The 21,500-nt window shown below is 48.7% G+C and overlaps 1 protein-coding gene across 2 annotated transcripts in view; it reads right to left on the reverse strand.

The window, feature by feature from the left end:
• The window catches only part of CRYBG1 (crystallin beta-gamma domain containing 1), a 205,088-nt gene that overhangs the window by 1,226 nt on the left and 182,362 nt on the right, over nt 1-21,500 (reverse strand). For both annotated transcript variants that reach the window (XM_070073735.2, XM_070073738.2), the window contains 12 exons: nt 18,817-18,852; nt 18,135-18,292; nt 17,380-17,506; nt 17,143-17,288; nt 12,683-12,809; nt 12,444-12,476; nt 11,432-11,544; nt 8,908-9,037; nt 6,007-6,146; nt 4,644-4,767; nt 4,093-4,251; nt 2,043-2,205 (listed from right to left, as the gene is read on the reverse strand). In XM_070073735.2, coding sequence (XP_069929836.2) covers nt 2,043-2,205; nt 4,093-4,251; nt 4,644-4,767; nt 6,007-6,146; nt 8,908-9,037; nt 11,432-11,544; nt 12,444-12,476; nt 12,683-12,809; nt 17,143-17,288; nt 17,380-17,506; nt 18,135-18,292; nt 18,817-18,852 — 1,456 coding nt within the window. The remainder of the gene's footprint in view (nt 1-2,042; nt 2,206-4,092; nt 4,252-4,643; nt 4,768-6,006; nt 6,147-8,907; nt 9,038-11,431; nt 11,545-12,443; nt 12,477-12,682; nt 12,810-17,142; nt 17,289-17,379; nt 17,507-18,134; nt 18,293-18,816; nt 18,853-21,500) is intronic.

Consider the following 21,500-nt stretch of genomic DNA (forward strand, 5'->3'; position numbering starts at 1 on the left):
ATGGGCGGAGGAAATCCTCTTGTGTAAGCCTCTCGGGAGAAGCAGGTTTGTATCGTTGGTAACCCAGAGCCTCTACCCAGGTGGGTGTGGGTGTGGGTGTGGGTGCAGGTGCAGGTGCCGTGGGAACAGGAAAGTTGCCACCGCCATACTCTCCAACTCTCCAACATCACTCACCCACACACACACACCCCCGGACAGCACTGGGGCTACAGGAAGGATGGGGCCCTTCAGGAAGCCCGTGGAAAACCCCTCCTGAATTTGAGATCCATGCAGGTTTTTCATGAGACCGATTTTCCATGAACTTTTTGAAGACTCCTTGTATGCACGGATTTTAAAATTTTTTGCACCAAAACTTTTAATTACATTTTCCATATTTTTTTTTTTTGAAAGATACGCTCATTATCTGAAGGGCAAAATGTCTCTTCATTCTTCAAGAGTAAGGTATCTTACGATCCTTTTTGTATACATCACATTAATTAGAAACAGGAAGACGAGGAAGTGCATGAGAAATAATCTGATTCAGTCTTTTGCTTTTAAAAAGGAAGGACCTAAGTCGTCACAGACTGTTGATGTTTTTTAAAATGAACATGAGTCAGTGTCTACTGTCGTTACAAGGTATGGCGTCTGGAATACAACTTGTTTGCCAAAACAGCTCATTCTGCAAACACAGGAGATGGCTGGAAGGGACAGAACGTGATCAGCTCGAGCTCCAGGCAGTTTTAGCAGGGAACAGGTGGCTCAGCAGTGTGAGCAGAGGCGTGCTTCGCCCCTCGCGCGGCTGTGTGGGGCGCGTGGCCCTACTCTCTCATGTCCACAAGATGGCACCGTTCTCCAGCGTTCTGAAAGTTACTCAGTTCAACAAGAAACTGACTGTCGTAGCTACCAGAGACAGTGGTCACAAATGAACGAGGACTTGATTAATTTATAACTAAAGGATTATTATGCATTAGAACTTACAGCTTGGAGTTCCCAAGTGCAGCCCTAAAGAGACCACCTCCTAAAGCCCCACTAAGTTGGAGCTAAGACTAGAAACCAGGTGTCCTTACTTCTGGCCCACTCCTAGTGTAGCAAGGAGGGGGGGGGGGGATCCTATGCTGGGAGCCTCTGGCATGTTGTAGGAATTTTTTATTTGAAAGGCAGAAAGAGAATCTTCCATCACTAGTTGATTTCTCAAATGGCCACCACAGCTAGGGCTGGGCCAGGTAGAAACCAGGAGCTAGGAATTCCATCCAGGTCTCCCAGCTGTATAGCAGAGGCCCAAGCACCTGGACCATCAGCCGCTGCCTTCGCAGGTAGATCAGCAGGTTGAGCAGCTGGGACTGCTGTCAGAAACTACAATGCCAACCCGATTTTGCTGCAAAATACTGGGAGGCAGTGGTCATGGCTCAAGTCATTGGGTTCCTGACTCCCATGTGAGAGGTCTGGATCGTGTGGTGTATTTAGGGAGTAAACTCTCCCTAAATGGGAGCACACTCTCGCTGTTTCTGTCCCTCTGCTTCTCAAATATATTTTTTAACTGAACTACATGCATATGGGAGTTGTCAAAAAGTTCATGGGAAATACACTTGATGAAAACATTATGCATGGGTTTTCAAAATGTTTTGCACGAAAATAAACCTCTTAATTCTATTTTCCACAAGGTTTTTGAAGTGCCCTCCTCATATATGTTGAAAAAATTCAAGAAGAGGGGCTGTCATTGTGGCGTAATGGGTAAAGCTGCCAGCATCCCATGGGGCACCGATTCCTCAACTATTCTCGCTGAGCCAGATCACAGCCCTTATAGTAAAACCCATAGTTTATTAGAGCCCAAGGGTGTTAGGGTGACAAGTTCAGCCAAAATCTCACTCCTGCCTCTGGGCCCTCGGCCTGCTGTGAGGAGCACAGGGGATAATACATGTCAAGTGCTACAAACAAGGGCTGGCACGTAGTGTCTTTCTCGCTGTTACGAATAATAAGATACTAACGATTTTCAAAAGTTAAGTTTTTTTTTTTTAAATTCAAGAAAGGCACGTTATAATAAAGAAAACAAACATCATTCTTACCTTTGATATCCAAAACCAAATTTGGCTTTAACTTGCTGTAGATCCTGCCGTCGGATTTCATGCACCAGAACTGACTCTCAGCGTTTTGGTCGAGGGCCAGGCCAAGCTTGGAGCCAGATGTCACCAGGCTGCCCACAATGGTCAGGCAGCAGTCTTCCGCTATCTGCTTAGAGGAACCAACCAGATGCGTCTTAGCAGTGGAGACGTATTTAAGTCTCATAGCAATCAATCCTCTCGTTAAATTGATCTGTACAGTTATCCCGGTCCCTGGCTCCACATGGCCCACGTTAGACACTTCAGCTTTCGGTGAGGGGAACTGGAACCAGACATCCAACATTATGCCCTGAACTTTCGATGACATCAGTGACGGCAAGTTCTCAATACTTGTCCATCATAAGGGATCTCTGCCTTTGGTAAGACTCCCTGTCTAGTGGTGAGAAAAGCCTCGGGATGCTGCAGCTACCCTTTGTGGTAACTTCCCCCATCAGAAGAATCTGATCAAGGCTAGGCCTGCCCCCCGGGCTCCCGGGCCCATCACCTCTGCCAGACTGCCTGTCCGGTATGTGACTGCACTTCAACCCTGTAGCAGCAGAATGGCCAAAGGGCATTTTATCATTTCAAGATTGAAACTGCATTTTTTGGCATCTCTTGTCCCTTCTTCAGGAGAAATGCCTAAATTTTCCTAAATAGCCATGCTACCCAACTATAAAGAAAGAGAGAGAGAGGGGAGGGGTGCGTGCTGTTGTTCAGTGGGTCAAGTCACCATCTTCACACCAGCATCCCAAATGAGTGCAGGTTTGAGTCCCGGCTGCTCCACTAACGCGCCTGGGCAAGCAGCGAATGATGGTCCAAGTGCTTGGGTCACTGCACCCACGTGGGAGATCTGGAAGGAACTGCTGGTTCCTGGCTTCAGCCTGGGTTAGGCCCAGCCGGTGCAGCCATTTGGGGACTGAACCAGCAGATGGAAGATCTCTGTTTCTTCTTCTAATTCCAACTTATAAATAAATAAATCTTAAAACTATAGACTCACTAGAGGCTGCTTTAATGAAAAGTTTACGAGTCGTTCCCTGCCCTCAACCTGCCCTTAACCCGAGGGTCGGCACGTGTGGGGCACCACGTGCTGAGAGACGCTTCTTCGCGGCGTGCTGTGCTACACGGAGACCAAACCCCGCGAGGGCCCGTGACCCCGCACTCCTCCGCCTCGGTCGGTCGAGTGGTTACGTAAATCACCAGGACGTCTGTCAGCAACCGCTGGCGGGCCCCACTCTCTTGACTTGTTTGAGGTTGGCACGCTGTGTGTTCTCGCGTGCCCCGACAGTACGTCTGTTTGCTGCAAGGACGCGTCTCCCTCCAGCCGGGTCAGGCTCAGTGAACAAGGCGTGCTCCTCTCCCAGGGCCGTCTCCCGTCTGCTGACTCATGGCGCACTGCGTCTTTAAACATTGGCAGCCCATGAAAAGCATGCCGTAAAAGAGAGCCCCAGCGGGAGCGCGGCCTGCCCTCATCACGTTCAGCTCTGCAGCGCCCGTCCCAGTGGGCGTGGAGCTCGAGGAGCTGGGCCTGTCCCAACTCTGCAGCAGCGCGAGAGCACCGGGCGTGGGCGGCGTGCGCGGCGCGGGGCCTGCGGGTATCTTCGCCGCCTCTCCCTGCCGTGGGGTTCTCCAAAAGCACAGGCAGACCCAAGAGGGGCTTTCATTCACTGTGCTGGGGGTGGGGGGGTTAAGGAAAAGTGGAAGGGCAACAGAAAAACTTCCTTTTTCTATTGCTACATAAAAATCAATAACAGATAAAAATATTCTCACTGGACTGACCTCCTTTTAAGTTCCTAGACTCGTTCTACCAGAACCAGGAAATATTCTCATTAAAAAAAAACCAAAAACAAACAAACAAACAAAAAAACACACAAAAACTTCAAGTTTCTCTCCCCGAGTGCTGCAGGAACTGTGCAAGAGCACACGTGTCCGAGGACAGGTGAAGAGCCTGCTGCAGGACGAGTCAGCCCCGGCGGAAACCCCGGCAGAAGCCCCGGCAGACCTGGAACCCCGCGCTCACCCTGCACTTGATGCAGCCTTCCTGGTATACCCAGACCTGATCGTCAGCACCGACGTCCTCCATGACCTGGACCCTCAGGAGCTTCAGGTCCTCCAGGTTCCCGTTGGTCGACAGGAATAACCCTGTGGCCTTGTTTCGAAGTCTGAAATAAATCCGCTTCTAGAAGACAAAAATCCCAGTGATAAGTCCGAGGCGGGTTGCGCCGTGGAAGGCGCAGGGCAGGCGCTGACCCCGCGGGCGGGCGGGCGGGCTCGGTGAGGCACAGCCACACTCAGGAGCCGCCACAGCAGCTTCAGGATTTCCTCAGTGAGGTCATCTGACAAGCAATTTCAAGGGGCCCAGGGTAGGGCCTTGTCTGCGGACAAGCCAGGGCATGGGATGGCTGGACAGCATAGATTCTGGAGCAACCACACGGCTCCTCGCCCGCAGCAGCCCCCCCCCCCCCCCGTTCGGGAGGGGAGCGCGGGAGAAGGGGAGGTGAGGCCAATGGCGGAGTTGACACTGGTGCTAACGCGCTGCCTTGCATAGGCAAGAGGAGGAGGAGGAAATACCTGAAGGAAAGGTCGTAGGGAGCCGATCTGGCGACAGCCACTGAACTCGTACCAGTTAGGCACTTCAGCGGGGGACAGCAGGAACTGTCGGCCTCGGTAGTTGCCGAACTCGTAAGTCACCCAGCTGCAAAACGAAGCCGGCAGGCGGCCACAGTGAGCGCCAGTTCCCACTCAGCAGTGGACCCGACGCACTCTCTCTCCCACTGCCTGCAATTTCTAGACTGAACGACCCCATCTCCTGGGACACTCCCAGCAACTGCTTCTTGACAAATAGCATATTTTTAGCAGAAAGATCCATTCTTGAAGAGGAATAGGTAAGTTTTTTTTCCTCCAATAAAGCACAGAGATAGTTTTATTGGGACTCCCCAGCCTTTGCACGCACTGTTCATAAAACACCTCCAGTTGTAACAATGGATACTAAGTCATTTAAACAGTTAATATTCACAAAGGTACATGGAAATGAGGACTAAATAGAAAGTAGTTTTTCTTGTTTCAAATGAGAGTAACCTTTAAATCTGGAAAACCCTGGAGACTCAGGTCCCTTCCACCCAGAAGTGCTGGGGCCACACACATGGGGGGTGTGGGCTCCGGCACGGACCGCTGGGAGCAGCCCTGGACCCTCCCTCCTGCCCAGACGCAACACACTGCAGGGAGAAGGCGCTCTGCCTTGCATCCTGCAATTCTACAGTGTGGTCATTTAGGGAAAACTGTCAGCCATAATTCTACCACCCTGACGTTCCAGAACTGTGCTGTTAAATGGCCAAGTTCCTCTGCAACATTTGATAAATACAGGCCGACAACACCCAGTTTGTGGTGAGTAAAAGAAAACTACTTTCTTGAAAACACTTAATGCATCGATGGTGCTTAACTCATTTTTATATCTGACTCATTTCAAAATTATTAATGCTAAGAAAAAAAAAATCTTCCCAGGTTGACCTTTAATCATTTGTCCTGCAGTCGCTCCTACACAAAGGAAAATCTCAAGTCTGAACTGCAAAATCAAAGGACTTCATCTTTCAAAAGGACTTAAAAATTAAGCTCTTTCTTACTTGCTAAAAGAGCGCTCAGTACATTTGCCGAGCACCTGGGTACAAAGCATTCCCCCAGGGACTTTTGGAAGCCGTTAAAGACAAGGTCTTAACCCAAAAAAAGCTAGAAAACTGAATAAGGAGACAGAGGCATCTTAAACGTGGCTTTGCCCAGTGGGAGAAGTTACTACCAAGGTGCATCATTATTAACTATTACAGAAAATAAGGTGTTAAAATGTCAAGTTGTTTAAAGTAATGCAAGAGAGAAACCTGATCAAATGGGATTTAAAGAAACTACCTGCTTTATTGAGTCAACAAGGAATTACGTCACTCACATGCCACCAACGACCTGAACAGAGCGAATCTGCGTGTTGAATCCCAGGGATCGGAGATTAACCGTTTCTGCATTAAGTTCAATCTTTTTTCCTTTGAAGTTTTCTCTTTCAAAGAGAATAACCGTCGGTTCAGAAAATTCCTGTCGGGGAGCAAAAGCAATGTTCTGTTGCTCATTTTGCTCACAAATCTAATGGATACCCAGGAGAAAACCACCTTGTTGGAAGAAAGGAGCACCAGCTCCGCCTGCTTCCACCCATGCCCGGGCTCCCTCCCCAGGACCGTCAGAGGCGCCGAGGCCGCAGAGCACCAGGCTGGAGGGCAGAAGGGCAGGTGTGTGGGGTTAGGGTCACAGCCCAGGAGGGAATACCTGGGCACAAAAAATGGGAGTGTTTCTGGAATATCAACCTGTCCAACGCAATTTATTTTTGTATTTATTTGAAAGATAAGCCTAAGACAGAGGAATTCAGGTAGAGGGGGAGAGAGACATCTTCCATCTGCTGGTTCAGTCCCCACATGGCCTCACAGACACGGCTGGGCCAGGCTGGAGCCAGGAACTCCTTTGGAATTTCTCTTGGACTTGGCTGTTTTCATGGGGACAGAGGCTGGAAAGCCATGGATATGAAAAGCAAGGGCCAGAGGACTGCAGCAGGCCAGGGTCTGGTGGCCTGGGGGCAGACAGATGGTGCCAACTCAAGGCGCCCTGTACCCATTTTCAAATGTTTTGTTGTTGTTATTGTCTCCTTTGACTTATCAGCAAGACAAGGTTCTGTAAAAGCCATGCTTCCAAACCTTCCTGCAGGCGTCACCACGAGGTAGGAGCCCCATGTTCAAACTGTCAATCATTTTCAAGAAGACAGCAGTGTAAAAAGTTCACGGACTTTCAGAAACACGGGAAGCTGGCAGCTTATGTTTTCCAATTACAGAGCCTTCTGTGCCCTTACAGACAGCAGTCCTGAGAGCAGTGGTGGGGAGAGCACGTGGGGTTTCGGGGACTGCCCTGCCTGCCTCAAGCTTAGCGGCGGGGCTGTGGTGTGGCGACACGAAGGGAAGGGCGGTGGGGACAGGCGACAGAGAACGTACCCAGGAGACACCAATCAGCGTGGTAGCGGCTCTGCTTTGTACGACCACACTCTCTCTTTCCTTGGAGATGGCATGTGAAAAATGTTCCAGACGCTCACCGTGAGTATCAGAAATCAGCCACACAATTTTGAAGGACTGAGTCACAATTCAAGAGGAACAGTCCCTGTATGGGTATGATCCTCACTTCCTAACCTGAACCTGAAAAGGCGGCCGGCCCTATGACGCAGTGGGTTAAGCCTCTGCCTACAGCGCTGGCATCCAATATGGGTGCTGGCTCGCATCCTGGCTGCTCCACTTCTAATCCAGCTCCCTAGTAATGCCCCTGGGAAAGCAGCAGAGAATGGCCCAAGCGCTTGGGCCCCTGCACCCATGGGGGAGACCTGGAAGAAGCTCCTGGCTCTCGCCTGGCCCAGCCCTGGCATTGAGGCTATTTGGGAAATGAACTAGTGGATAGAAGACCCTTCTCCCTCCCCCTCCCCTTCCCCCTCAACTCTGCCTTTCAAATAAATAAAATCTTAAAAGATGCCACGTGGCGTGCCTACATCCCATATTGGAGTTCCTGGGTGCAGGTCCAGCCTCTGCTTCCAGCTCCAGCTCCCTGATAATGTGCACCCTGAGAGGCAGCAGGGTGATAGCCCAGTAGGGTCCCTCCACCCGTGCCGGAGACCCAGATGGAGCCTGAGCTCCCAGCCTCAGCCTTGCCCAGCTGAGCGGACGGGAGGCTTCTCTCCCTCTGTGTGTATCTCTGTCTCTCCCCTTCTACCTTTCAAGTAAAATTAAATAAAAAATGCTTAAAGCCTTACAGCATTCTTTATAAGCTGATGAAGTTTATCACATCTTTCTGTGCCTGTTGCTGTTTTCCTGCCTCGGCAGCATTTCAGTTAAACAGGCAGGCCCAAAACAAAAATCACCAATTACATACGCTTAAGGTTTTTTATGAAAAAACCACAGACATACCCAGACTGCAACTTCTGAGTGTTCTCTTGCAGTTTTGCTCTGATTACTGCGCTGACACTATCAGAGCTTTCTGTCCACAAGGAGGCACCATATTCTGGATTAGCCCACGTGATAAACAGAGTTGGTGAGGGATTACAGATCTCTAACCCACAAACTGACCCAGTGGTGAGGTGGTAACCTGCTACTCATTCTATCAAACTGAAATTAGGAGGACAGAACGTGGGGACAGTGTGGGAAGCAGGAACCCACGGGCAGCACCGCTGGGAGTCTACAGTGGAGGGAGCTGGTGACACTGAAATTGCCTGTTCATATACGTTAAATCCAGCACCTCCATGGCCCCAAGCCACCCATGCAGGTCCCTAGGGACACACATCTGAGGATTACCTGGGTAAGTCAGGGTGGCTAGGTATTAGTGCCAGTTAGAATCAATAAACATACATAGAGCAAAACAGAACTTAAAAAGTGGTTAATGCAAGCATTCAGTTACGTTTATAATGCAATGAGAACTGTAGCATAATGTTTATAGGAATTAAAAGCCAACATACAGTTTTTAGAAAATATCTTTGGCAAGAATACCCAAGCTGTATCCCAACACATCAGAATGGGTGCCTGTGAAGGGGAGAGGGATGGAAGTGGGGAGGGGGCCAGAGCTAGCGGAGCACCCCACCCCCGGGCTGGGAAGCAGCCGGCAGGAACATCTGTGACGCTCAAGTTGGGCAGGGACCTAACGGCACAGCACGGGCAGCGCCCGGCAGCTGTGCTCCCTCTGCGTCCAGCTCTCACCCCGACAGGTTCTTGCTGCTGGGGTCCTGCTCCGAGACCCACCCGCTGGCACAGTGCTCCGTTCAGGCCGGCATACTTACAACATCTATAAAACGGAGGGACTTGAGAGTTGCTCCGGGCAGGCATCCCATGGCGGAGAGACAAGGATAGTGACCTTCTTCCAGCACATACTGATTGCCCGAGAAGTTCTCTCCATCATAGGCAACCCAGCTACGGGAGGAAAAGCCACACACACTGAGTATGCAACTTGAGTACTTCCTGTGAGGCGCACGCGTTTTTAGGGACAGCTCGCTATAGTTTAAGTACAACACTTGTGGCTATCAGGGCTCGCTCTTCAGAAACATCCGTACGTACATACTTACTGCATTTCATCTTGTGACCAACTAACACGCCAAGTCAGTTAACTCTGCATTTGGGAAGTAAAACCTCTCCACGAAATCACTTTTTACCTCTCCACCTGCCGCCTGCCTTGCTCCTCTCAACCTGCTACCAGGCTGCCATCCAAGGTTGCTTCGAGCCCTCGAGTTCGTTTTGAAGAACCACCTGCTGCAACTGCTGTAGCTACTCGGGCATCAGGGCCTGCTGCTTTCCTCCCCGACCCTCCGAACACTCCCAGCCCCTCTGCCCTGGGCCAGGAGCCAGGACATCCCAGGGGCTTGGTCTCTCCAGGCCTCCCGTGGAAGGATAAGCTGGGTTGGTGATGCCTCTCCAGAGGGCCTTGTGTTCTGTTGTCCAAACCCAACGCATGCTTGCTAGGGACCCACTGTGTAGCAGGTACTTTTCTGTGGCCAGAGATTCAGCAGAGAACAAACCCAGCTCCTTGTTCTCTGGAAGTCTGGCCAGAATAAGAAGCAGGGTAGGCGGGATAAAGAGGAGCTGGGCTGTGTGGAGAGGTGTGAAGTTTTACCTCTAGTCAGTGTCTGAATGCAAAACCAGTGCTCAGTCCCTGTGCAAGGCTACATGGTGGGACAGTGCTCTGTGGACCATAAAGACCTCTGATTGCAGCCAGCTTCACGGTTCAACTCTCAGCTGCTCCACTTCTGATCCGGCTCCCTGCTAGTGCACCCGGGAAGGTAGCAGGGGATGATCCAAGTGCTTGGGCCCCTGCACCCATGCTGGAGACCAGGATGGAGTTCCAGGCTCCTGGCTTGGGCCTAGACCAACCCCAGCTGTTAGCAGCAATTTGGGGAGTGAGACAGTGGATGGAAAATTTCTCTTTGTCTCTCCTGCTCTGTCACTCTATTTTTCAAATAAGTAAATAAATCTTAAGAACAAACCTCCATGATGAAAGGCACCAATACTGTTATTATCAGTGCGAGGCACGGAGTGCTCCTAAGGGTTCCTAAGTTCCCTTAGCCTGGGGCTCTCCCTTTTGTACTGGAGCTTTTGTCCCACTGCGCTGTTCTGCAGGGCCCTCTGAGCCCGCTGCCGGTCCTGTCTTGTTTTCTACTGCATCCATCGAAATTCAACACGCCTGGGGGATTCTTACAGCCTGATCCCACCATCCCCTCCCAGTCCAACCCGGCTCTCCTCCCCAGCACAAAGCCCCGGGGAGACCAACTGCCCTCCAGCCATGGACTTATCTTCACTAGCCAATCATGCAGCGTGCCCATTCTATTCCTAGCTACCTGTCTAAAAGAAAATCTAGGGGGCCAGCGCTGTGGTGTAGTGGGTAAGCCACTGCCTGCAGCACTGGCATCCCAAATAGGTGCCAGTTCGAGTCCCAACTGCTCCACGTCCAAGCCAGCTCCCTGCTGATGTGCCTGGGAGAGCAGAAGATGGCCCAAACGCTTAGGCTCCTGCGTCCACGTGGGAGACCCAGATGGAATTCCAGGCTCCTAACTGGCCTGGCTCAGCCCTGGCTATCCATGAAGTAAACCAGCAAATGAAAGATATTCTCTCTCTCTTTTCCCTCTCCCTCTCTCTCTGTATCTCTGCTTTTCAAATAAATAAATCTTTAAAAAAAAAAAAAAAAAAGCGAAGGTTCCTGGAGAGGAACCTTAGCAAATATCTAGAGTGCAGCTCTCCCGTTACAGATGATGGAGTGTGTAGAGAGCACAGAACCTGGTCTGGGGCCAGCACTGTGGCACAGTGGGTTAAGCCAACGCCTGTGACGTGGGCATCCCATATGAGCACCGGTTTGAGTCTCGGCTGCCCTGCTTCCAATCCAGCTCCCTGCTAATGCACCTGGGAAAGCAGAAGATGGCCCAAGTGCTTGGGGCCACTGCCACCCATTTGGGAGACTTAAATGGCATTCCAGGCTCCTGACTTTGGCCTGGCTGTTGTGGCCATCTGGGGAGTGAACCAGTAGATGGAAGATCTCTCTCTCTGTCTCTCCCTCTGTAACTCTGCCTTTCAAATAAATAAACCAATCTTTAAAGGGAAAAAAAAATCGTGGCCTGAATTCCATTGCACAAGGAGGTGATCTTCAGCTTCCCCAACCCACATTGGCACCCATATGTCTTGTGACTTCAAGCACACTTTCCAGCTAAGGTGGTGGATTTGCAGAGGGCCAGGCACTCAATGGGTGTCCCTAGGTTCTTGCCGACGTGGGAATTCTCTTACCCCAGAGGTCTGGCTCTGTCACACCACTGTGTTGCTCACCTGCCTCCTAAAACTCTGCAAGACTTGGTAGAAAATGAGTCGTCAATTTGACTTGTTGTTTCTTCAAAAATTTCACAGTGACCTTGAAACTGTGGCTCCGAAAACAAGTGGATCTTTGAGAAAGCAGAAACACACACAAAATGATTTTCCTAAAGTCGCAAACTACAGCTTGTGAAATGATGACCCTCCCGTGCCGTGTTAGCGCTCATCGTGGTAACTTGGTGTGAATTTTATGAATGCTGCACTTTTCTGTTTCTGCACTAATGACCAGTTAGAAACACGCTGGCTGCGCCGTTCATGGCTGTTTTAATTCAGAGGCATCAAAGGACAAGCCAACAACAGAAGCGACTTTCAGTGGAACACCCTCTTGTTAACAAGCCGTGAGCCACTTTAAAGCTTTGCCGTGGTCCCCAGTCCTCACATTAGCAGTGATCCCTGTTTTGGAAACAGGTAGTATCGGTGTCTTCTCTCAATGGAAGACACTTGCTGACTCATGACAATGTTGTACCTGCCCATACGGGAGGCTGCGGGTGGTGGCTGTGCCCCTGTAATTATGGCTGGCTGAACACTTCCAGTAAAAGGCCCATGTAACAAATGTAATGCTTCAGCGGATTTAAAGACTCAGCATTCAAAGGGCTTGAGTGAGACCATATAAAATGTTTGATGCAGACACAGCAAACAGGAAAATTCACTCTACTACTTAGCAGATGAACTGCATGCTGTTGTTTGAAATATTAGTTTTAGTTTATTAATGTAAACTCTGACTTGATGTTATGCTATAAAGTTCAATGTTAAATATGAGCATTTTATCAGAAATCTTTAGACATGAGTCAGTGTTGTCAATTAAGCATTAAAGTCAACTTAAATTCCATTTTTAAAATATAATTGTGCTTTCAGGAATAAAAATGGATAAAACTAGCAAAATGTCTCAAATGTCTGATGTTTTACATGTAAGTTCAGCTTCCTCAAGGGAAGCCTCCCATTTATAAAATATAACATATTTTAAAGTTACCTGATTTCGTCTCCTTGGCCCATTGAAAGAATCCTAAAAATGTTGAAAGGAAGAAAAAAGGGAATGAATGGAACAAACATGTTGGAAAGCAGTTTTTTTTTCCCTCCCAGATCATCGCAATTACTGTTAAAAATAATCTGAGTATTTTTCATTACAGTCAATGTTATATGAACCAGAAGCACACATTACAGAAGTCCAAATTCAGTTAAATATCCTCATTTAAAAATATAACTCCTTACCAAACTTATAGGTTGAACGGAAGAGATCTTACAATTTTTGCCTCCCCAGTCCTCAAAAGTAGTGTATAAGCCTTTATCCAGTATATACTGCTCTCCTGTGAAATCAGGATTTTCATAGGCTACCCATCTAAAGAAAGAAAAACACCTTCTTAGTGGAGTTCATATTTTACACATCAAACTGTCACACTGTCCTCAGATGCACTGTTCAGAAGTTTCCATTTGTTTGACTAAGCAGGCTCCTTAATTTTTCTGATTCTCCATTAACCTTTATGAGCAGACAGACTTATCTTCGTGACAAATGAAAGTGTTAAAGGAAATCTGTCGATGTCAACTCTTGAGGTCTTCATTTATCAAATCCTAGTCCTTGAGAAAGCTCCAGTGGGGATACTTTGTGTTTTCCTAATTCCATTAAACAAGCAAACTGGACTAAGAAGAACCTGGTTCTTTAATAAGCAAGGATTCTTTGTGTTTCAATACTGAAACAATGTTGCCGGAAGATCCTGGCAGGAAGCAACATCTCTGTTACACCACAAACCACCCACACAGCAGGGAGGAGAGTCAACAGAAAAAAAAATGCTACACAAAATGTAGCGAAGGAACTCAACTTTTGTTTCAGTAAGTATTTCCACGAAGACACACTTATGTAATAAGCAAAACTGAACAAACTCCCAGGAATACTAGACAAATCTCTTTGAGGGATGTTTTCATTTGTTATCTTTTAAGTGATCTACACTCAAAGGAAAATCAACAAAGCCAAGTGATGACACTGTTTCCTATCTCAGGACAGAGTCTTTGAAGGGAGGAAAGTGGTTCCATCTGTTACAGGCACACATACTCAGCGCCCACTCAGTTAATGCACCGCTCTGATGGTGCTTGCTGCCTGCAAGAACGGCACCTGAACCTGCACGGTGCTTGGAACGGTCTAAAGCGCTCCCACATCTGCCATCATCCTGAAGCCCGTGCTCCCACGTCACAGATGTGAGGACCGTATGCATTCAGTAAACTGCCCATTTGCCACAGGCCAGCAGCCAGGCTCACACTTGGAATACAAAGAGGCAAAAGACAGCATCCTTTCCCTGCAGTGTTCACAGGTGGGAACGCAGCATCCAGTGGGACTTCTGAGCAGTGAGTGTTCTGGACAAAAAGTGATCCAAACAGGGGGACACAGTCGATCCATGGCCAGAACAGGTTTGCGCCTTCTGAGGCTAACCGCCCTCTCCTTTGCTTTGTGACCCGAGCTGCCAGGTGCCACGGTTCCCTTCCACTGACTGTTCTATCAAACCATACCTGGGGCCGGCATCATGGCTGCAGGAGGCTAAGCCACCCCCTGCAATGCCAGCATCCCAGATCACAGCACCAGTTTCAGCCCCCGCTGCCCCACTTCCAGTCCAGCTCCCTGCTAATGCTCCTGGGAAGGCAATGGAAGATGGCTCAAATACTTGGGTACCTGCCACCCACGTGAGAGAGCTGGATGCAGCTCCAGGCTTCTGGCTTCAGCCTGGCCCAGCTGTGGTCACTGCAGCCACTGGGGGAGTGAACCAGCAGACAAAACATCTCTGTCTCTCCTTCTCTCTCTCTGCCACTCTGCCTTTCAAACAAATAAATATTTTGAAATTACCTAAACAGTCTATACACTTTGTACACTGGCTGCTTGGCAGGAAGATCTGACATGAGTTAGAGAACAGAGTGTCATGGGCCGTGTGGAATCCAGGTTTGGAGGGCCATCAGCCAGTGAGGAGGGGAGGCCAGAGCCCACAGCAGAGAAGACAGCAGCCAGGATGGTCCCAGAAGCAGCACTGGCAGGGCTGCCTCCTCGCAAGCATGCAGCCTGCATTTCCCTACAAAACTACTCCTTGTGAGGTGGCACACGACACCCAGCTGAGGCCAAGCTGCCGAAGCGGGAGAACAAGGCAGTGAGATGGGACCTGCGTTGACACAGTGCTGTTGTCACCCCATGATGCAGCCCCGGATGAGTCACCCATGAATACGAGGGGCAGAGAGGTGAACCCCAGCAATCCAGATCAAGATTCTCTGCTCTGTGACCTGGAGCCTGCTGACAGCTTATACTTGGCACTCGAGGGAACTCCTCACTGTCCTTGCTCTGAGCCACTGCACACAGGGGAATGCACCTTCTAAGCCTTCGATTGCTGGGTTCCTAAGGGTTCTTCCCAAAAGCTGCTCACTGCTCCACAGCTGATACCCACGTGACCAGGGGCACCTGGTAGACACTGCCACAGAACATGAATTGCAAAAACATTTTTGGTTTTGTTTTTACTTTGGGTTCCATGCTAAAGAATAAAGAACTAAACTAAGATGCTTATTTATCAAAAGAAAGCCATTAAAACAAAATCACTGCCTGTGAGACTAGTCTCCCGCTCTCATCACGAGCCATCTCAGCTGTCCTACCCTGAGTCTGGAAAGTAAGCTCTCTCTGCAGCAGGTCCCCAAAGCACTCAGTCTGTACCTCTTTGGTAGGAAGAACAACTATAACTGCTTTGCACAGAACAGGCCTCCGTAAATATTTGTCAAAAGTCAAGTTGAAATAGAAGGAAGCAGCTGGCGCTGGTATGTGCGGAAGCCTCTCCACGTCCACAGACCGTAAGAAGAGGCACCCATTGGATGAGTGTGTGTGCAGGTGCGTGTGTGCGTACATGCGTCCCCTTCAACTCCCCCCACAACATGAAATCCAACGACTACAACCAGAATGCATAAGCCAGGAAACCTTCTGAACAACTAGAAATGACTCACATAAAAGCAACATTGTATAAAGGAAACCAGCTTCCTCTAAGCAAGGGCTGGGGAAAAAGGAAAGGAGACAGGTCCGTGCACAGTAATTCCACCTGTGCTACCAGCATAATCAACATAAATGCCCCAAGAGGATTCTACGCAGCATCCCTTTGCTTCCTTTGCTGGGCTGGATGACTGGCCTCTCAGCAATGGAACCAACACACCTGGTCAGTTTCAGCAGCCTGAGCAGGTCGCGGCATTTGCCTTCTAAGGAATAATCAGTAAAGACAACCTGTGATACTGCAGAGCCGCAGCAACGTTCCAGATGACCTCGGCCTTCTGCAAATCACCCACCAGGATTCTGAAACGCCAGGGCTTCAAAACAGGCCCCGAGAGAAGGCATTTCCTTCCAAGAAGGGAAGACTCAGAAGTCATGGATGTCATTCTGCCGAAAGGTGGCACCACAAGCAATAGCCTACGCTGCTTAGATTTGGTGAGCGTGAGTAATAGTCAAGGTATATTACCTCGTCGACACATCCCACATATCCAGGCTATTGTGGGAGGCCCCATGAAGTACAATAGAATGACTCAAACAGCCTAGGTCATGCATGGATGGCATCAAACACTTGCAACAGAACCAATGTCAGATTACCTCACGTGAGCATTTAGGGAGACTCTCACTTTCCAGAACGTAGAAGGAACACCAGCATGGGTCACACAAATACTTACGCGACTCCCAGCAATGCTCTGGTTTTGCCCATCTAGTGTCTATCCCTGCTCTCCCTGCGTTCCCGGGGAAGCCCCTGCCCGATCATTCCCCACGGCTCCCAGGGTCAACGTGCCTTATGTCTCAGCTCTCAGAATGGGCGCATACTCGAGCCCGGCCATCTCCCTGACTGAGGGGCTTGGCTCGAGCACGTGCGCATGACTCAGGCATCAAAGTCAAAACTGGCACTTCCGAGGGAGAGAGCAGCCCTTTTCACTGTAAGCACTGAGCGAGAACAAAGGTCAGATGCAGCTCTAGGCCAGCAGAGGAAAAGAGCCCGCCTAAGGTGAAGCCAACAGAAGAAAAAGAAACCCGGTCAGGAGGCAGAGACCACATTCTGAGCACCGAGTTTGATCCCTTGCATCCAGCCAGGCCAGAAGCGGAATCTTCCCCCGGAGTTCTGGTTACATAGTCGCCTGAGCCAGTTTAGCTTGGCTTGCTGTCACCTGCGTGCCAGAGAGTCCTCACTGATCACCGTTCAACGTGAACTTGTTCTGTCACTCGTAAAGCACTCAACTGCTAACTCCAAGGACACTGAAACAATCACGTTTATGTCCAAACGACAGCGAGGAAATGCACTGGAGCAGGGGTGGCAAGTCGGGCGATCTAATGGGACTTGGTCCCACCGCAGGCTGCCATGTCAGGTTACTACTGTTGCTCAATTCCCATAATCAGAAATGCATGCTGTTCCATGCAGATCGACAAGGGAAGCAGATTTGTGGCTCTCCATCATGAGGTGCACCCAAAAGCCTACTCCAATGTTTTGCTACATTTAAAAAAAAAAATATCATATGAGACATTTTAATAAAATTAGGAAAATGTTGTGGCCATGTATTAAAATGCCTGAATTACTGTTTAGCTACTGACATACTTATTGAGAGCTTATTTGATGTCAAAGGTTCTATTGGTTTAACACAAACCAAGGTGAAATCCATGCTGAAAATTCCAATTGAATTATTTTACTTACACTCCACTCAGTACATTAATAGACTGTGTCTTCACTCCATATCCAGTCTCCTTTAAATTAGCGACAATTCCCAACACATCAATACTGGAACCTTTGGATCCAAAGTTTTTCTCACTGTACATTATCATATGAGCATTTGAGAAGTCCTATTGAGAAAAAAAAATTCAAAATTCAAAAGCTGGCCAACTATTATCCAAAACAGACCAGGTTTTAGCCACTAGCTTCTTGAGAACTTACACCTAAAATGGGCCGTAGAGACTGGAGTTCTCCACTGTAACCGCCCCAGTCTTGCCAGTCCTTGTATTCTCCCTCTTCCAGCAAATACTGATGGCCTGTGAAGCCAGGCTTTTCATAAGCCACCCAGCTGCAGAGAGAGAACAGGAAGAAGCAGTTGCTTTCAGACACTGAAATTTCCCCGTGTACATCTCCGTTTTATTGACAGATACAAATAGTTACGAAGCTCCAGGTGAACTTCTGTATTAGTATTTGAATTCTCTAAAATTTGGGAGAGGAACAGGCTGGACCCTACCTCACAGTTCCGCAAGGGCGCGTAGGGAACGCATGTGCACAAGCCCATGTGTGCGTGTATGTTTAATAAGAACAGACTCAAAAGAACACCAGAGAAGTGAAGCTAGACTTTCTTCAAGTAGTCATTACAATTTTATGAATTTTTGACTATTTCTATGACCCATTTCAGTGTGTGCATCTGCAGGGAATGGCTAAAAATCTATAAATGCAAAACAATGAACGTTAGAAAGCACTAACAATTCAGTAGTTTGGAGATCATTCCAATAACGGAGACCCTAGGTGTCCGCGATCAGGACAGGCCAGGTCATCACTGGCCTTTGCCAGGGGACCCCACCCACGCCAGGCCGAAGAGAACATGGAGACAGGCGTGGACACCACGGTACCTTTGCGGGGGAGGGGAGGGAGGCATGTGCAGTGCCTTGTTAAGGAAAAGAAGCGGTGCTCGGTGACCCTCGTCTACTCACATGCCTCTCAGGACTTTCATGGAGCCCACCGATGACAATGGCAGACAAGCGTCTCCTGCCGTTTCTCCCGTCTCACCTCCTTCCACGCTAAGACTACACATATCTGTCTCCAGCTCCACACATTTCCCCTCAAAGAAAGGCTTTTCATAAATAACAACCTACAACGGAGATGAGACACAGCCACAAGTCGCAAGGAGTTAAATATCCTGACAGATAAATATTCAATCAGTCATTTGATATCATTAAGTCCTGGAACACAAATTAAACCTCTGAATCATGTTTTTAAAAATTAACTAGATCCCAACCTATGATAATGTAGCAAAAAAAAAAAAAAAAAAGGCTGTTTTCCCTGGTGTGGTATAGCCCAAAGCCAAGTTTCAAAAGCCTGTTTTTTGTTAATTTATTTTTGTTCAGTGCCTAGAAGTGGCATTTAGAATGTTAAATATAACCACCAATTACAAACCTAACAATGAACGCTTTGAGCCACGGCTACACATCCTGTTAGTGATGACCAGCATGATTAGCACCCTGCTCTAGCCTGAAGGATGGCACGTGTGAGCTGAGTTTCCTTCCGCTGTAATTACGTTTGACGGAGGTTTGTATGTGAAGCCACACAAGCATGATCTGCATGGAGACAGAGTGGGGATAGATGGTGGGTGGGTGTGTGTGTGTATGTGTTTACCTTGGGATCTGTAGGGAATTCAACTTTACGGCCACCCTGGAAAGAAAAACAACAAAGAAAAACAGTTTCCCACTGACACATAAACCATTGTATATCACCCACAGCAGTTTGTGGTGAGCTGATGAACCTCACAGCATAAATGCATCCCAGTTTTTTTTTTTTTTTTTTTAAGATCTATTTATTTATTTGAAAGGCAGAGTGACAGAAAGGGAGAGACGGAGATGCTCTATCCACTGATTCATTCCCCAGATGACTGCAGTGGCCTGGGCCAAAATGTTTCAAAGCCAGGAGCCAGGACCTTCATCCAGGTCTCCCACGTGGGCAGCAGGGGCCTAAGCACCTGGGCTGTCTTCCACTGCTTTTCCCAGGCCATCAGCAGGGAGCTAGACCAGCAGTGGAGTGCTGGTGCCTATATGGGATCCTAGCAATGGCTTTACCTGCTATGCCACAGCGCCAACCCTCCCAGTTTAATGTCTGTGCAACAGTTCTAAAATTGCCCTCAGGCACATGAAGACACAAGAGAAAGCCCCGTTAGAGTAGTCTCTCACAGTGGTCTGTTGTGTAAGCAGAATCTGCATGTTCAGTGTGTCTTTTTCACTTAATTCTTTTTAACTCAACAAAACTTCTCATAAAATTCTGAATTTCTCGGGGCTGGCATTGTGGCATAGCAGGTAAAGCCACTGCCTGTGATGCTGGCATCCCATATGGGTGCCAGTTTGAGTCCTGGCTGCTTCACTTCCAATCCAGCCCCCTGCTAATGCACCTGCATTCCCAGAAGATGGCCTAGGTATTTGGGGCACTGCCAGTTATGTGGGCACCTGGCTCCTGGCTTCAGCCTGGCCCAGCCCCAGTCTTCCAGTCTTTGCAGCTACTTGGGGTGTGAATCAGTAGACAGAAGGTCTCTCTCTCTAACTCTGTCTTTCAAATAAAAAAAAAAATCTGAATTTCTCACTGCTCTTGATAAATAATCCTAAAAGCTAATGTCTGGGGACCTGGATCCCCACCTTGACCTTCAGCATTTGTTAATCCCACACTGGGTTCATCGTTCAGCCTGGCACAGGCCCCAGTTTGCCTGGCCCCACCACTCCCTTTGGTGCAACTCCCAGACAGCCTCACCCATGTGTACTTGCAGCCGACTCCTGGAGGCATTTAATTTTGCAACCAACTGCCTACAAAGCTGTTGAGGCTCATTCAGTAAGCTCTGGAGAACTACTGGAATAATTAGACAAACAAGTAGGCAAAATTTCAAACGTTGCCAAGCATGGGTCTGGGGTAGAAGAGGGGGGAGGCTTGTTATCTTTTTATAATTAAAAAAAAAAGCCGGCGCCGCGGCTCACTAGGCTAATCCTCTGCCTAGCGGCGCCGGCACACAGGGTTCTAGTCCCGGTCGGGGCGCCGGATTCTGTCCCGGTTGCCCCTCTTCCAGGCCAGCCCTCTGCTGTGGCCAGGGAGTGCAGTGGAGGATGGCCCAGGTGCTTGGGCCCTGCACCCCATGGGAGACCAGGAAAAGCACCTGGCTCCTGGCTCCTGCCATCGGATCAGCGCGGTGCGCCGGCCGCAGCGCGCTGGCCGCGGCGGCCATTGGAGGGTGAACCAACGGCAAAGGAAGACCTTTCTCTCTGTCTCTCTCTCTCACTGTCCACTCTGCCTGTCAAAAAAAATAAAAATAAATAAATAAATAAATAAATAAACAAACAAACTTTTTAAAGGTTTTGAAGGTGGGGCCGGCACTGTAGCGCAGTGGGTTAACGCCTGGCCTGAAGCACCGGCATCCCATCTGGGCGCCAGTTCGAGTCCTGGCTGCTTCACTTCTGATCCAGCTTTCTGCTATGGCCTGGGAAAGCAGTAGAAAATGGACCAAGTCCTTAGGCTCCTGCACCCGCATGGGAGACCCAGAAGAAGCTCTAGGCTCCTGGCTTCAGATCGGCACAGCTCTGGCCATTGCGGCCGATTGGGGAGTAAACCATCGGATAGAAGATCTCTCTCTCTGCCTCTCTTCTCTCTGTGTGTAACTCTGATTCAAATAAATGAATAAATCTTAAAAAAAAAAAAAAGGTTTTGAAGGTTTCTCACCAAACTACCCAAATAAACCAGAGAAGAGGTACTCCAAAAAACATTAAACAGGTCAAGAGTTGAAATCAGCAGTGAGAAAGTCAGAATATTTTTCACCTATACACCTCCACAGCTTACAAAAGGTGACAGCTTATAAAAGGTGCAGCTACAGATACTCAAATGCATCAGAGGAATTCAAATTACAAAGGCCTGTGGCTGATTTTCTCAGCAAGCCAGTGCTTACACAGCCAAGTAAGTCCCTTTGCTAAAGTAATCCTTTTCAAACACCATCAATCTCAGGGTTCTAAAATCATTATTACATACTACTGTTTTCGAAACCTGGGAGAATTCTTTGATACAGTCACACGCCTAACAAAACTTTGCTCTTTGAAAGTGGGTTTCCTCTTAGGAAAAAAAAAAAAAAAAAACAACTCCTTTGTGTTGAGTTCAGCAAACATGCAGACAATTAAACCAAATGCTTTGTCAGGAGAGGTAAATTTAGGGTACAACGCTGGCATCCTAACTTCCTCAGACGGGCTTTGAAAACAACTGCAAAGTGAGTTTCCAAAACATGCTGGTAACAAGCGCCTCACTCTTTTTGGTTTTCTGTTTGTTTAGATTGTGAACTTTAT

The sequence above is a fragment of the Oryctolagus cuniculus genome, chromosome 5 (assembly GCF_051225735.1).
Source record: "Oryctolagus cuniculus isolate XC-2025 breed Fujian yellow rabbit chromosome 5, ASM5122573v1, whole genome shotgun sequence".
Lineage (NCBI taxonomy): Eukaryota > Metazoa > Chordata > Mammalia > Lagomorpha > Leporidae > Oryctolagus > Oryctolagus cuniculus.